Source organism: Tenebrio molitor, chromosome 7 (assembly GCF_963966145.1).
Source record: "Tenebrio molitor chromosome 7, icTenMoli1.1, whole genome shotgun sequence".
NCBI lineage: Eukaryota > Metazoa > Arthropoda > Insecta > Coleoptera > Tenebrionidae > Tenebrio > Tenebrio molitor.
In genome coordinates, this window is record NC_091052.1 from 10,527,603 (window position 1) to 10,541,796 (window position 14,194).

The following is a 14,194-nucleotide window of genomic DNA, read 5'->3' on the forward strand; positions in this document are numbered from 1 at the left end:
CCTTTCAGGATAAATTGAGTCGCCCATCCTTTATCGTGTTGTAGACGAAACTCTCTTGTTCACTTCGAGCATTCCCTATAAACCCAACTTTCAATACGGAGTGTAAATTTTTAATTTAAAAACTTCCCAAAGTGATATTTATGTAGCGAGTGGTGTAATTTTAATTTTTTCAAATTCCAACCAACTTCCCCAGAACATTCCGTCACACTGAATTTTCTTTTGATTCGTTAGGTGTACTTTTAACGCAATTTCCACGCTAACTTTTTATTGTTTTCAGCGCGAAGACGTGCTTTAATGTAAGCGCTTGATTAAATGACATTAAAGCAAGCGCAAACACACAGTAAGCAGCTTTTTATACTCTTCATGGTACGATTCTCCCGTGATAAATCACAATGTTAAGTGCTGCGGACTAGACTTTACTAATTCACTGCTGTCACAAATCTCACACCAAGAAATTGTCTAATGAATTCCCGAAGATTTAATTGTTGCAATAACGACACCGTGCCCACATCGGTCCTTCCCCAAATTAAATACCTAGAAAACGTATTATGCAAAGCTTAATTAGGGTTGAGATATAACCTGAATTTAGTTTCATTAATATACTCGTATGGTTGGCAATGTTGGAATGTTGCTGTATAATTAGCACGGTTTAACCTGGCAGCGAAGCATGCTCTTTATTCAGTGGTAAAGTTAGAAATTACGTGAATTGTTTCGAAATTCTGTTTAAAACTGTTTATCTCCAGAGCCACACATTAACTTACCACCAGACAATCTGTTGTTATCAATTCCATCTCCTGCTCTTTAATTGTCTCTTTTAATAAATTATAGTGCTTTATCTCTATCATGAATTTATTGACTTAGTGGGTACTTATCGCCCTCCTAACAGGACCACTATTGGTCGTGAATTCGCCCTTCTCCTTTTCCACCAATAAAGTAATTGTAATAAAAATTTATAGCCACCCTACCAAATTTCTACGACGCCTTACATTTTCTATTACCCTCTTTCTCGAAATATGCTTGCTCGACATTATGAAAAATGAAATCACAAACTATAATTTTTTTAATTCGATTCAACATTTCAAATTAATCTGTAGAGTCATTGTCGAATAATAATTAGCTAATAACTAAATGATAGCAGATATATTTATGTTCATAGATCCATCAGCTAATGAGAATCATTAGGTCCTATTTCAATATGTTTGATTTGGCAGTGAAATTTCCAACGATGCATACATGGATTGAATGTATCGAGTATCAAAGCATTTTAACGCATCAAATAGACTGAACCGCTAGTTAAATGAATATTGGCAGATAGTAAACTAAATTCTTGTATAAAGAGGTAAATTCAATTTTGATGTACCTACTCGTAATAGTAAATGTATGTAGAAGGTATGCAAATTAAATTTTAATTTAAAAGATAGATCCTGCAATATGAGACAAATTCATGCTGCTCGATTGGTCCCAATTTTTCAAATGCTTGATCAAAACAACGTTCATCATTTTCTAATCAAAATATCCGACGACCAAGTTTTGCTAATGGACAAGTCGTTTACTTAATGATGAACGATGTCCGGATATGTGGTCTTAATTAAATTGAGTTCGACATTTTTAAAACACCTTTTAACGCAGTAAATGGAAGTTGGGCGATTTTCAACGTTAATTGAAAAGTATTTCATTTCCGGACGAGAAGAATGAGAAAAATTATATTGTCAGAGCGGGAGAAAACATTAAGTTTAAGATTTTAAAAGTTTTAATGCATCCGTAAAGAAACAACGGAAATTCAAAAAGTGGAAAGTTTACATTCTAAATTAAATTGTTCCCTCCAGTGTAATCCGCATCAAGGTGCCTAACTACCTGCAGCCCATTTCTTCCACTTTATTACCGCAGACTCCACCTAATATCAACTGCTTTCAACAATAAAAAAACAAATTTGCCCAGGGCAACTGGGAAGTCCCCGATAATTACAATTTTGGACCACATTATCAACGAATATTTATTCATGTACTCATTATTTTAATGGTGCCAATTTAAATGAGGTCAGGTGAAAGAATAATCTCTCGTAATATTAATCTTTCGCAATTTAAAATATATTTACTTGAATTAAAATTTTGAAACTCCCGCCTTTAAATTGACGCACTATTTGACAGATGAGCGATAACTCACTGACAGCGATAAATGTAACCACACTTTTGTAATGTTTTTCTTCAGTAAATGTATTAAATCAGTATATTGTGCATTATTACTTATATTTCGTTGTTATGTATGTACTTTTCAGGTTATTCGTCGATCGCATATCAAAAAAGGATATTGTAATCAAGCAAAAATGGTGCGCTATTTGGGACAAGAAGAGGCGATCAATATCGATACGGAACTGTTCAACGACTACAAATTTTCGGTGGATCAGTTGATGGAACTTGCCGGTTTGAGCTGTGCTACAGCCATAGCAAAATGCTACTCTGTGAAACACATGGCAAAAAAATCGATTCTTGTGTGTTGTGGGCCAGGGAATAATGGAGGAGATGGTTTAGTTTGTGCAAGGCACTTAAAATTGTTTGGATACAAGCCCAAGATTTTTTATCCTAAGCGAGCAGAAAAACCACTCTTTTATAATTTAGTTCATCAATGTGTTTCTATGAATGTTTTGTTGTTAAATAGATTACCAACACTTGAAGAAACAAATAAGGAATATGGATTAATTGTAGATGCTTTGTTTGGCTTCAGTTTTAAACCGCCAGTTAGATCAGAGTTTGAGTCTGTAATGGATTTGTTGAAGAATACGTCAGTGCCCATTGCAAGGTAAAGATTAAAAAAAAAAAAGAAAGTAGAAAAATTGTAGAGCCTGTTGTAGCATTGATGTACCCAGTGGTTGGGACATAGAAAAAGGCAGACCCAGTGATGGTGGGATCAACCCAGAAATGTTAATATCACTGACTGCACCCAAACAGTGCGCCCAGTTTTTCCTGGGCAAGTACCATTATTTAGGCGGGCGCTTTGTTCCGAGTAAACTAGAGCAAAAATATAATTTGTCTTTACCAAAGTACGAGGGGACCGAGTGTTGCGTCGCCTTAAAATGATTAAAAATTGTTCTTTGTTAATTGTTTTATTACAATTTATTATATAAAATTTATGGAATCACTCTGAATTTACTGTCGCTCGAAAAATTTTATTAATAAAAAGGAGGGTAAAATGGATTATAGGAATCAGTAAGATGCTTATTATGAAATAAAGTAAGAAAAAAAGAATAACAAGTTCACCTACAAAGAGAGCTGATTTTATAGCTTTGTCTCCCGCTCTCGGCGTTTCAAAAATATCTATTAACTTGTCCAACATAAAACGCAACAAATACATAAAACCTTCAAGCAGAGGCATGAGGTTGTACAACATCGTCAGAATAGTCAAAGTGGCGTTGTAGGCGTGCTGGCATAACGCCTTAACAAGATCAGTAAAAGAGTATTTCCTGGAAAGTTGCCGACAAATTAAATTTTCCACATGAATTTCGTCACTTACTCTACTCTTGATATGCCTCTAGGTTCTTGGTAATTTGCAATAGGTGACCTGACGCGGCGAAGGAATAACAAGAATGACTCTGAAGCAGGCATTTCCATTTAAACAATTTGATTATTAACTCGATTAACAGAACAAAATACGGCGAATTACGATTAAACAAAACAAAAACTTGATTTTAATGACATACTGTCACACCCAATGACAGATGAAAAATCTCCGGATCATCAAGGAAACGAACTTTTACGGTGCATCTATTATTACTACGATATTGATCGACGCCGTCAACTCGTACGCCTAATAGTTATTTATTTAACGAGTTCGTGTGTAATTTTGGCTTTTTTTGGCATGAGTGGACCAGTTTAAAACTCGAGTGAAACGAGAGTTTTAAAGGTCCACGAGTGCCAAAAAAAGCCCAAATTACACAAGAACGAGTTGAATACAACGTTTTTTTGTTCGACGAGCCCCTTAAAGGCTCCAAATCGCTTAAAACCTTTAAAATTAGCTTGACGTTTCGTTTTGACAAGTTGTCAAATTTATCAAAATCCGTTCACACAGGAGAAAATTCTCAAATTCTGACAGTGTCGAACAAAAAAGATGTTTTCTTATTGTTCACGTCATTTCAAAAGAAAATAAATCACAACATCAAAAAAACAACATGATTAAATAACGAAAAATGATTTAAAAAACAGTTTATTTTCATTAAGTAAAAGTTGATGGCGTTTTAATGAAATACCTTTCGTCCAAATTAGACGTGTCAACCCAAAATAATAGACTGAAGATTTTCATCCATATATTTAGAGTTAACTAAAGACTCGTGTCTCGGAGCGGCCTAAAAAAATTAACAGTAAGTGTATATTCTGAGATTTTAATGAAAATGGTTAACGCAATGATAGATTGGTCTTTCACAACTAAAACATTCAACTTACCGCTGTTTTTGTAACATCAAAAGATTGTTTTGTCAAATATATACATTCTTTGTCACCAGTGATGCCATAATATTTGCAGTCTTGTAACAACTCCTCAGTAGTCCCATATAATAAAATATCCTTCAAAACCTTTGTGGGAAACGCTAAGTTTTTACTGTGGTAAGCTGTTGACATTATTTGAAGAGTTTTCCTAAAAAATAAATTAGACTTGAGCGCAATTGTCAAATTTGACAGATGTTATGTCAAGTCCCCAGGTGACTAGACTGGACGCGTTAGGCCGTTAGACTACTTTTAGGTCTAATAATGATTATTTATTATCGATTTATTACCGTCTAACTTGAGGTAGGTGTAATGATGCCGTGGCCCTTAATAACGGCGGCAAGTTTTTAATTAACCTACATAATCTAGTAAAATTGCCGCATCTATAACAAAGCGACAATTTCAGGGCATTTTTTACAAGTTCAGTCCTGCAAGCGTACATAATGAATTTAAAAAAATCAAACAAAAACTTTGCATTATCTAACTTGCACTTGTCTGGTATGCTTAACACTCTTCTAAGAGGTTCATCATTGCCTAAATTAAATATTATATACAGCGCTTCAAACTCTGGTCGCGTCTCGACTATGTAGTCGTTGCACGTGGGATTGATATCTGTGTACAGGTAATTATTGCAACCGTCGTAGAAATGCAACAGCCGCTTCAAACACTCTTGAAGATGACTGTTGTTCAAAGTCGGGTCAAAATTGGCAACACTTTCGTGACATAACCTATAAAAAAAATCAGTACAATTCTAAAAACGCCGACTGAGATGTTACACCAACTTATACGCGGCATATGCATGAAACCGTACGATTGGTTGAAGGATTGTAATGCTTTCAGCTTTTGATATATTTTGTACGACCATGTCTTGCCGCACGGCCATTAGTCTATCCGTGATGAAATCATACACAGAATGCCAAGGCAATTTTTTTGTAGCGATTACACTGCAACAGCACCCTTAAACTCACATTGCTCCACACAGAAATTCATTATTACTCGCAAAGTAAGTAACTGACGGTTTTTAATAACACTTTCGGCGGTCGCAGATTGTTCTCCTTGTCAATTTGTTTGCCAGCAGCTGATCGACAGAAGGCTTTCACCATGTGCTTTTTACTTGCTTTTGGAAATTTACTCTTTTCAGTTCCCGGAACCATCTCCAACATGTGTAACAATTTTTCTTTTTCTCGCCTACAATAAAAACGTTATCGGAAGTCGACAGACACTTTACTTAACCTCACATTTTGATTTCTTCTTGAGGACACATTTCCTTGCATTTCCCCTGCAAGTAGTTTGTGATATTCGACATAATTTTATTGCGTATGTCACTTCATTCTCTAATTATCGCATTTCTTTTGTTAAACACCATATTTTATACATTTTTGACCAATAACAAATCAAATACAAGCTTGCGCGTTATTACCAAAATAGAATTAGAAACGCATAAAGCAAAAATCTTTTATATTTCGTTTGTAAACTATATTTTAAAAAATTATTTAAAAAAAATATGTTTGATCCTTAGCTATTAGTACATAATTATGTTTTCACCTACACTAAAAAATAAATTATTAGTATGAGCGAGCAGAATTTCCATTTCTAAATAAAGTAAGTGATACATTTATAATAAGTATGGGCAGTAGAACCCAAAATGGTATTAACACGTGGTAGGTAGATAGCTGTAACGATTCATATTCTAATTTTAGGCAAAGAATAATTTGTGCCGCAATCTTTAACAACGCTACAACTATAAGTGTTAAGTTTTTGTTCTTAAATAATGTTCTTGGGTTTTCGTGTTTGCATAAAACAAATATGTGGAATAACGCATCAATCAGTAGTATTGTGTCAAAAACCCACATGGGAAGAAAAATCAAAAACCAATTCCAATGAGTCCGAGACTCTAAACGCAAAGATAAAACAATTAAAAAAACCAGAAGTATGAACCATGTAAATAGGGCTCTGTGCATAACCATCGTGGGTTTGAGATTTTCACATCTTTGGAAATTAAATTCTTGGTCAAATTTTCACTAATAAGGTCCTGAAATGCATGTTTTATTAATAAAATATTTAAAGTTTAGAGTTGGACGTATACCACATTCGTTCAATACACGTAAATGCACGTAAACATGAATTTTTGCATAACCTAAAACTTTAATAGCTGTCAATTCAAACGTCAAACAGCTAAATGTGGCTAACTGTTCTTTTCATTCTTCTTTTAATTTGTTGTTTCTATTTACCTATTGATTTCAAAATTATTTCGTTGACTGAACACGAGTATCATTTTCGAAATGATCAACGAGAAAAAAAAACACGAGATTAGGATTCTATTGTTATTATCTGTTTCCAAATTTATGTTGTTTCTTGCAGAACTAAATTTGCTTGAAAAATACCGATACTGTGTTTAAGAAATCATTATTTATTTAATTTAAAATAAATCATTCTGAAACAGGAATCCATTGTTCTGCTGTCACTTTTGTTTTTTGCAATTTCCTCGAAAATTAAAAATGAGGTAGGTATAATTTAGCTCATAAAAGCGCCTTGGCAATCCAACGGTGCAAGATTCGTCACCAATTGTTACTTAATAAGAAAGCTATGGCCTTTTAAAACATTTTTTTTTGTGAAAAGAAATGGAAAGGGGGAAGTACCTGCTTTTTATTATTTATATCACTTAAGAAGCATCGAGCATGTAGAAAAAGTAAAAATCGGTAGAGATTAACATTTTTATTTTAATCAAGCAGTGCGGGATGCAGATGTCGACGAAGCGCAGTGAGACGTAACCTCATTTGTAATTTTTTCTATTTCTTGTATCATTGCTGCTATATCATTTTCCAATTCACTGATTGATTTTACATTTTCCAAAACCTCGTACTTTGTAATCAATTCGTCTTTTTGCTGTAACAGTTTGTCCATCCTTTCTCTGTAACGTCTAATTTGTGTTTCCTTTTTGATCAATGCATTCCTTTCTTTTCTCAGTAATTCCAGTTCCTTGTAGAGCTTTTTTTTATTGTACCAAGCCTCTAATAATCTCCTAAAACGTTTCAAGCCATTAATGAGAGAATTCACTCTCTGTTGTACATCCTTGACATCTTGATAGAATATTATTTCCTGTATTCAACAAAAACATTATTAGCTACAGCAACAACAAATTTTGAACACAAAAAATTGAGAATCACTTACAGATTTGATCACTTTGAGAAGATCCTCAAGTTTCTTGTGGTCTTTCAAAAGACGGTCCAGTCGTAATTGTGTCTCATTCGCCGAGAACCTAAAAACATTAGATGCAAATATTTAGGTAGTAAATAAAAAAATATCTTCACTTTTACCTAACATTTGACGCATTTTTTATCAGTTCATCGCTATCAAGTGAGACATTCTGATAATTATTTAAAATATTAAACAAGGCCAATAAATCACTTTCGATCCACTCTGTATTTTTAGTTAAATTTTCACGAAATTTATCGCCGTTCACAAAACTACCATTATACTGCAAAAAAATGTTTTACATATTTTCCTGGACCGTGTAAATTTGCACTCACTTTGAATATTACTGATTTCAATAACTGAATATCATCTTCTGTGGCTAAAGCTAAATTCAAAGAATCTTTCTGTATCTTAGGAAAATTCTCGTTCATCTTTGATATTTGATTGTTTATATCTCTTAATTTCTTAATGATATTTTGAAAATTGGCCTTGTCATCTTGAAATTTTAGTTTCTGAAATATGAACAATTTAATAAATAAATAAATAAATAAATAATTACGAGTTTATTAAAATTACTAACTTTTAACTTTTGCACTAGATTTGTTATCAAATTCTTAATTTCTCTCAAATGTTTCAGCAAATTTTCATGAGAATTAGTTGAACCAATAAGCTTCAAAAGATCCTCAACCTTTTGGACATCCTCTTTTAATTTTTTTATGGCTTTAGTTTCCTTGGAAATATTATTGTCAACCTTGTCGCTAAAATTCCGCAGTCTGTTTAGTTCTTTTTCCCGTTTTTGAAGATCTTCAGACAGAGTCTTTAGTAACTTTCGTAATTCATTTAGATCTACCTCATATTTTTTTTCCAAGGCCCTCAAAATACTTTCAATATCATCTGAAATTGTATACTTTATCTTTGTCAAACTGGTTAGATGACACATTTTTAAACGATCTACCTTTTCTTTGTTCAATAACTTTGTCCCAAATGGTGAAACAATTGCCACAATCGCTACACGTGTTAACAGTTTTGTTACAAAATTGTTTTTCCGAACAAATACATGCTGAAATTTTTTAAAGAACAAAAAATATTCCAAGCTTCTAGAGCTAAAATCATCCGGCAGCAGACATACCTTCCAATTTTTGACTAAACGTTCTCGCCTTGCAAAGATCACATTTTTGTGTGTTAACTTCGCTGAAAATGTTAATAAAAACCAACGGAATAACCAACTCGATAAATAGCATTGTTGCTAACAGACTACTAGTTCTGAGACTTAGGCGTGTGTATCTTATCAAAAAGTAACTAAAGATAAAGAATTAAAAAGCTCGCAGCAAGAAGTGTCAAGGGTATAATGCCAATAAAAACATTCAAATATGACGATATATTTATTTCGTTAATGGGTCAGATACAAGTCACTTAAAAACCTTTAGTTGCGCAAGAACTAACTGAATGCAGTGTATTAAAATAGTAAGAAATACGATTATTTATATGTAAATAAATTAACACATCCCTCGGTCCTCCTGTCGCCTTCTGGGCGCAGCTTTGATGATGTTGTCAACGCGCAGTATCATTTCGGCCGCTTCCGCTGCAGAAAGCAACACTTGGCGTTTAACAACAAAAGATTCAGTGATTCCCAACACTTTCATGTCTCCTTTTTCGCCTGTTTCCATGTTGAGCCCCGCCGTATTGTGGCCGCTATTGTGCGCAGCTTTCAATTCGCTGATCAACTGAGCCGAATCGTAACCGGCATTGTCGGCTATTATAATGGGCAGCTGCAACAGCGCCCTCGCAAAAGCCTCCATAGCCACAGCTTCCTTTCCTGGAGTGTTTGCTGCAGCCTTGCTAACCGCCACAGCCATCAACGTCTCGCTGCAACCCCCACCGTAGACGATCCTGCTCTCCTTGACAGTTGCTGCTAAGACGCACAGTGCGTCATGAAGCGATCTGTCGGCTTCGTCGATGATTTGCTGGGTTGCTCCGCGAATAACCACGGTGCAAGCTTCCCCTAGAGGCACGCCGCTGAAGCGCAACAGGATGTCTTCTCCTATCATGACTTGCTCGATCAGATCGCATCTTCCTAGTTTGACTAAATCCGGATTGTCGAAAGTCGAGGCGATCTCGCCTCCGGTGACCAAGGCCAAGCGCTCGATGCCGTCGAAGTCGGCGTGCTCGATCGCCATGACGCCGGCGTCAGCGAACAGTTGTTCCGGGTAATTGTAAATCAACTGTCTGTTGATGAAGACGTTCGAGTTGTGTTTCAAGATCTTGTTAACTTTGTCTTTCATTTTTTCTTTCTCGGCTAATTCGAGCTCGGCGATTTTCGCCATCGAGTCGACTTTGATGTGGGAACCGAAAACTTTGATTTTGTCGGTGTCCATTGGAGTATTGGCGATTAAAATTTTCGCATTTTCTACGCGTTTCGGCTGGTGGACTCCTGGTTTTTTATCGAGGAGAAAACCTTCGTCCAAGAACGAGTCTTCCAATGTTCCTCCAGTTTTTTTGATCAGTTGAATGGCTTGCAAGTCTCCAGATCCTTTAAGACGAACAACAGCGTCGACGGCCAATTTAGCGAAGTGTTCCTTGTGTTGGGACAAGATCTTCGAACTGAGAGTCGTCCTGGCGATGTTCATCAGATCCTCGCGGAACTTTTCTGAGTTGGCGCTGTTGTCAGCGGACGCGTCTAAAAGAGCTTTGCGTGCAACTTCCACTGCGACGCGCCAACCGGCGATGATGGTTTGAGGATGGATTTTTTGGTCGATTAGTTTTTCCGCTTCCTTCAACAGCTCCGCGGCTGCAACAAAACGCTCTCTTCAAAGTCTACTTCTCCGTTTTTGTATTTGTTTTTGAAAAGTTACAAGTTACAGCAAACAAATTTAAAAAAATGTTACTTTCACTCCTTCAAGTGTTTTCATTCGTATTTTTGTTCACGCGATCGTGTCATACATAATGCGCATCACCATCATGCGCACAACTAACAAAATTAATACAAGATAACAAATTTTCGTAACCACTGTGTAGTTTTATAACATTCTTTACCCCACAACAGGTTTAACATATATTTTTTTTCAAAATGGCGGACAATGTGCTTTTATACAAAAGTGATAAATAAAGGCAAACTCAATATTCTCATTATTTGTTTTATTTATTATACTGCTATCTTCAATTATTTAAAAAAAGTGAACAAGTCTTACCAAACACAGTAACTGAGGTTGTACCATCCCCAACTTCATCATCTTGCACTTTTGACATATCTACCAAGATTTTTGCTGCAGGGTTGTCAACCCCTACAGACTTTAATATTGTAGCCCCATCATTTGTCACTTCCACTTGTCCCGCGTTCCTACCGCTCGAAATTAGTATCTTGTCCATTCCTTTCGGGCCCAATGTAGTTTTAATCAAATCTCCAATAGCAATGGCCCCTACAAAACTAGACAAACGAGCGATTTCCGCCTTTTCTTCTTCCGCTTCATGTTTTAATACTCGAACTGGATTTAAAGACACCTAAAAGCAAAAAATATCGTTATCAGCACTGCACGTGGGTTCGCCGGGTGAGACCATGACACACCTGGTTCTTATTTATATGTTTTAGGTGAAAAATAGTATGTCTTGTAAAGTATCCACATGCGATTAATACTTTACTAATGAAAATGAAGTTTTACTTACCATTTTGGCTTATTTATTGACGCTTTTTACTGTATTTGAGATTGTTTCCAATAAATACTTCGCCGCGGTTCGGTTCTTTTGTCAAACTGTCAATTGTCAATTGTCAAAAATTTGCTCTGCTTAAAAGTGAAAGAAAAAATGTTAAAATTCTTGCGCTAGAGAAGGAAGAAAGATTTTGCCTAAGGGTACCAAACTTACCACACGAAATTCACCAAAAACACAATAAAAATCATAAAAATGACAGGCGGCAAGTTTTAATTTGGTGAGTAAAATTTCCTTAGACAATTTTTGATTAGAACAATAATTTTACTTCAAGTAAAAAGCTTATTGATTAATTTGATTATTAGCAGCACTCGGTCAATATACATTTTAATTCTAACTTAAAAGGAAGCAATTTTCTTATACTCCTATAGGTTAGGGAACATGACCGAAATTTTTCAATTTTTTACTCACTGCAAACAATTTTCATGTAATTTACCAAAACAGTATTAAGCTTCTAAAATCAGGCTTGTTGATTTTGTTGAATTTTGGAGAAATCGACTAGCTCAAGGCCAGTTATCTAAGATGTGTTTAACTTTCTCCATTCCTTTTTTTCTCTTTATTATGTTTGTCTTTAGTCATAAGTTCATGTAGGAAAAAACCACATAATTCAACTAACAAAGTGCACTAAAATTCATTGATAATTGTGTGAGTAACCAATTAACAAATAATCGACCTCAAATTGACTTTCTACCTCCACCACTTAATTTTTCACGATAATAAAAATATCAAGTGCCTACCACAACGTGTATTGCATTTAAATAGACTGATAAGATCAAGTTAATCCCGAAATAATCTTGTCAACCGCGTTCGTTACTAATCTGTGTCTATTAATTTTTGTGGTGGCATACATATTGATTTTATTGATTAATATAATATAATCTTGAACCATAAGACTGTTAATTATCCGAAAAACGACATTTGTAAACAATCATTCCACATTATCATCAATAACGAACCGTTCTGTATTAATTTGTAGAAGCGGTGTAGGCAAAATGAATTTTATGTTGCATTTGAATACAAATTTTTCACGCGTCTCAAAACGATATTTTTCGACTGCAAAATTAAACAGCGCGAAGCACAGGTAGGTTTGCACTTTCCCAACATTTCTGTGTATAAATAAGAACAACTTTAGCTGTAAGGTTTTGGTTGTGGGCGGAGGCACAGGTGGGTGTGCCACAGCCGCAAAGTTGAGCAAAGTTCTTAAGAAAAATGAACTGATTATTTTGGAACCAAGTCACAACCACTATTATCAACCCTTGTTCACCCTCGTTGGAGGAGGTATTTCCACTCTTTCTGACGCTAGAAAGAACACGAAAGATGTGCTTCCAAAGAACGCAGTTTGGCTGCAAGATAAAGCCGCGGAGTTCAGTCCCAACTCAAATTCTGTGGTAACAGAGAAGGGGGACGTAATCCAGTACGATTTTTTACTAGTGGCAACTGGTCTACAGACAGATTATGACAAAGTCAGTATGTTTAACAATCCAGACTTAAGTAACTGTTGGAATTAGATTCCAGGCTTAGTTGAGGCATTAAAAGGTGACACTGGTGTCTGTTCCAATTATTCTGATAAGTATGTAGAGACGACGTATAAGAGCTTGCAAAACTTTAAAGAAGGAAATGCGATTTTTACTTATCCAAATACACCAGTTAAATGTCCGGGGGCGCCACAAAAAATCTGTTACCTCACAGACCATTATCTGAGAAAGGTATTTTTATTGATAAAACAAAAATTTTGATTTTTTATATTGTGTATTTATATTTAGGTGGGAAAAAGAGACAAAGCCAATGTAATTTACAACACATCTCTTGCTGTAATCTTTGGTGTTAAAAAATATGCGGACGCTTTGTGGAAAGTGTGTGAGGGACGCAACATAAACGTCAATTTAAGAACCAACTTAATTGAAATCAAGCCTGACAAGAAAGAGGCGATTTTCCAGAATTTAGACAAACCACATGAAGTGACAACATTTCAAGTGAGATTGTTACCCACTTGTACAGTTATGACATTTAAGTTGTAGTATTCTATGTTACATGTTACACCTCCTATGAGTACACCACCGGCACTGAGAGAATGTCGCGACTTGACCAACGAAGCAGGATTTGTCGACGTCGACAAACTTACTCTGCAGAGTACCAAGTTTGCCAATGTTTTTGCAATAGGAGATTGTAGCTCTTCACCAAACTCTAAAACAGCCGCAGCTGCGGGTAAATTCGTTCCTAAATATTAAATGTCTTGTTAAAATGACTACTTTCAGCTGCTCAGTGTCAAGTTATTTTCAAGAATTTGCAAGCAGTAATGGAAGCAAAGCCTCCAACTGCTAACTACGACGGTTACGCCTCATGTCCGTTGGTAACTGGTTATAACAAATGCATTTTGGCGGAATTTGATTATAATTTGACACCTCTGGAAACATTTCCTTTTAGTCAAGATAAAGAAATGCACAGTATGTATTTCTTGAAGAAAACATTGATGCCTCCCCTATATTGGAATTTAATGTTGAATGGACTCTGGAATGGGCCTGCAATGGTTAGAAACCTGATGCATTTTAAATTTAATTAAATATCAAGGTTACATGTCAAATAAAACATTCTTATGCCAGTTGTGATGTAATAACTACATATAATCTTAAGAGATTTTAAAAAACGTCGAAATTTTTGGTGCTAAACTTTTCGTAATTGTTATTTTATCATGTTATATTGTTTATGTTTTATATATTGTATCTTTATATAATCTATCCTGTAACTTGAACAAGTTAAAATAATATAATTTCCCGTATGTAATTTGACGTTTATTCCTTACAAGATCAAGGATATAATTTTGAATT

At 35.2% G+C, this 14,194-nt stretch overlaps 5 protein-coding genes and 1 long non-coding RNA gene across 9 annotated transcripts; 2 read left to right on the forward strand and 4 right to left on the reverse strand.

Annotated features, from left to right (window-relative positions):
• Window positions 1–2,116: 2,116 nt before the first annotated feature.
• Window positions 2,117–3,191, forward strand: Naxe (NAD(P)HX epimerase). Of its 2 annotated transcripts, none has more exons than XM_069054042.1 (3): window positions 2,117–2,213; window positions 2,276–2,796; window positions 2,849–3,135. In XM_069054042.1, the coding sequence occupies exons 2-3, from the start codon at window positions 2,324–2,326 to the stop codon at window positions 3,072–3,074; spliced, it is 699 nt and encodes a 232-aa protein (XP_068910143.1). In that variant the 5' UTR covers window positions 2,117–2,213; window positions 2,276–2,323; the 3' UTR covers window positions 3,075–3,135. The 2 variants fall into 2 exon arrangements, with proteins under 2 accessions (XP_068910143.1, XP_068910142.1); XM_069054041.1 differs by having other exon boundaries at window positions 2,118–2,224; window positions 2,849–3,191.
• Window positions 3,192–3,242: 51 nt separating this feature from the next.
• LOC138135343 (uncharacterized) lies at window positions 3,243–3,800 on the reverse strand. The gene is made up of 2 exons (XR_011160937.1): window positions 3,508–3,800; window positions 3,243–3,457 (listed from the first exon to the last, which is right to left on the reverse strand). It is a non-coding gene; the product is annotated as an uncharacterized lncRNA (long non-coding RNA).
• Window positions 3,801–4,181: 381 nt separating this feature from the next.
• Window positions 4,182–6,035, reverse strand: LOC138135336 (SAC3 domain-containing protein 1). 2 transcript variants are annotated; one of them, XM_069054036.1, is made up of 7 exons: window positions 5,711–6,035; window positions 5,469–5,660; window positions 5,249–5,416; window positions 4,958–5,200; window positions 4,763–4,900; window positions 4,434–4,623; window positions 4,182–4,336 (listed from the first exon to the last, which is right to left on the reverse strand). In XM_069054036.1, exons 1-7 carry the CDS (start codon window positions 5,776–5,778, stop codon window positions 4,262–4,264), a joined length of 1,074 nt encoding a protein of 357 aa, XP_068910137.1. In that variant the 5' UTR covers window positions 5,779–6,035; the 3' UTR covers window positions 4,182–4,261. The 2 variants fall into 2 exon arrangements, with proteins under 2 accessions (XP_068910137.1, XP_068910139.1); XM_069054038.1 differs by having other exon boundaries at window positions 5,255–5,416; window positions 5,711–6,032.
• Window positions 6,036–7,172: 1,137 nt separating this feature from the next.
• On the reverse strand, window positions 7,173–8,958 carry LOC138135333 (uncharacterized). Its single transcript, XM_069054033.1, has 7 exons — window positions 8,797–8,958; window positions 8,623–8,727; window positions 8,248–8,561; window positions 8,003–8,179; window positions 7,790–7,950; window positions 7,644–7,731; window positions 7,173–7,571 (listed from the first exon to the last, which is right to left on the reverse strand). The coding sequence occupies exons 1-7, from the start codon at window positions 8,906–8,908 to the stop codon at window positions 7,197–7,199; spliced, it is 1,332 nt and encodes a 443-aa protein (XP_068910134.1). The 5' UTR covers window positions 8,909–8,958; the 3' UTR covers window positions 7,173–7,196.
• Window positions 8,959–9,036: 78 nt separating this feature from the next.
• CCT2 (chaperonin containing TCP1 subunit 2) lies at window positions 9,037–11,465 on the reverse strand. The gene is made up of 3 exons (XM_069054032.1): window positions 11,328–11,465; window positions 10,856–11,165; window positions 9,037–10,455 (listed from the first exon to the last, which is right to left on the reverse strand). The coding sequence occupies exons 1-3, from the start codon at window positions 11,328–11,330 to the stop codon at window positions 9,164–9,166; spliced, it is 1,605 nt and encodes a 534-aa protein (XP_068910133.1). The 5' UTR covers window positions 11,331–11,465; the 3' UTR covers window positions 9,037–9,163.
• A 31-nt stretch (window positions 11,466–11,496) lies between these two features.
• Sqor (Sulfide quinone oxidoreductase) lies at window positions 11,497–14,150 on the forward strand. Of its 2 annotated transcripts, none has more exons than XM_069054034.1 (7): window positions 11,497–11,589; window positions 12,346–12,450; window positions 12,502–12,832; window positions 12,878–13,075; window positions 13,133–13,342; window positions 13,388–13,574; window positions 13,625–14,150. In XM_069054034.1, the coding sequence occupies exons 2-7, from the start codon at window positions 12,362–12,364 to the stop codon at window positions 13,927–13,929; spliced, it is 1,320 nt and encodes a 439-aa protein (XP_068910135.1). In that variant the 5' UTR covers window positions 11,497–11,589; window positions 12,346–12,361; the 3' UTR covers window positions 13,930–14,150. The 2 variants fall into 2 exon arrangements, with proteins under 2 accessions (XP_068910135.1, XP_068910136.1); XM_069054035.1 differs by lacking the exon at window positions 11,497–11,589 and adding an exon at window positions 11,690–12,014.
• Window positions 14,151–14,194: the final 44 nt, after the last annotated feature.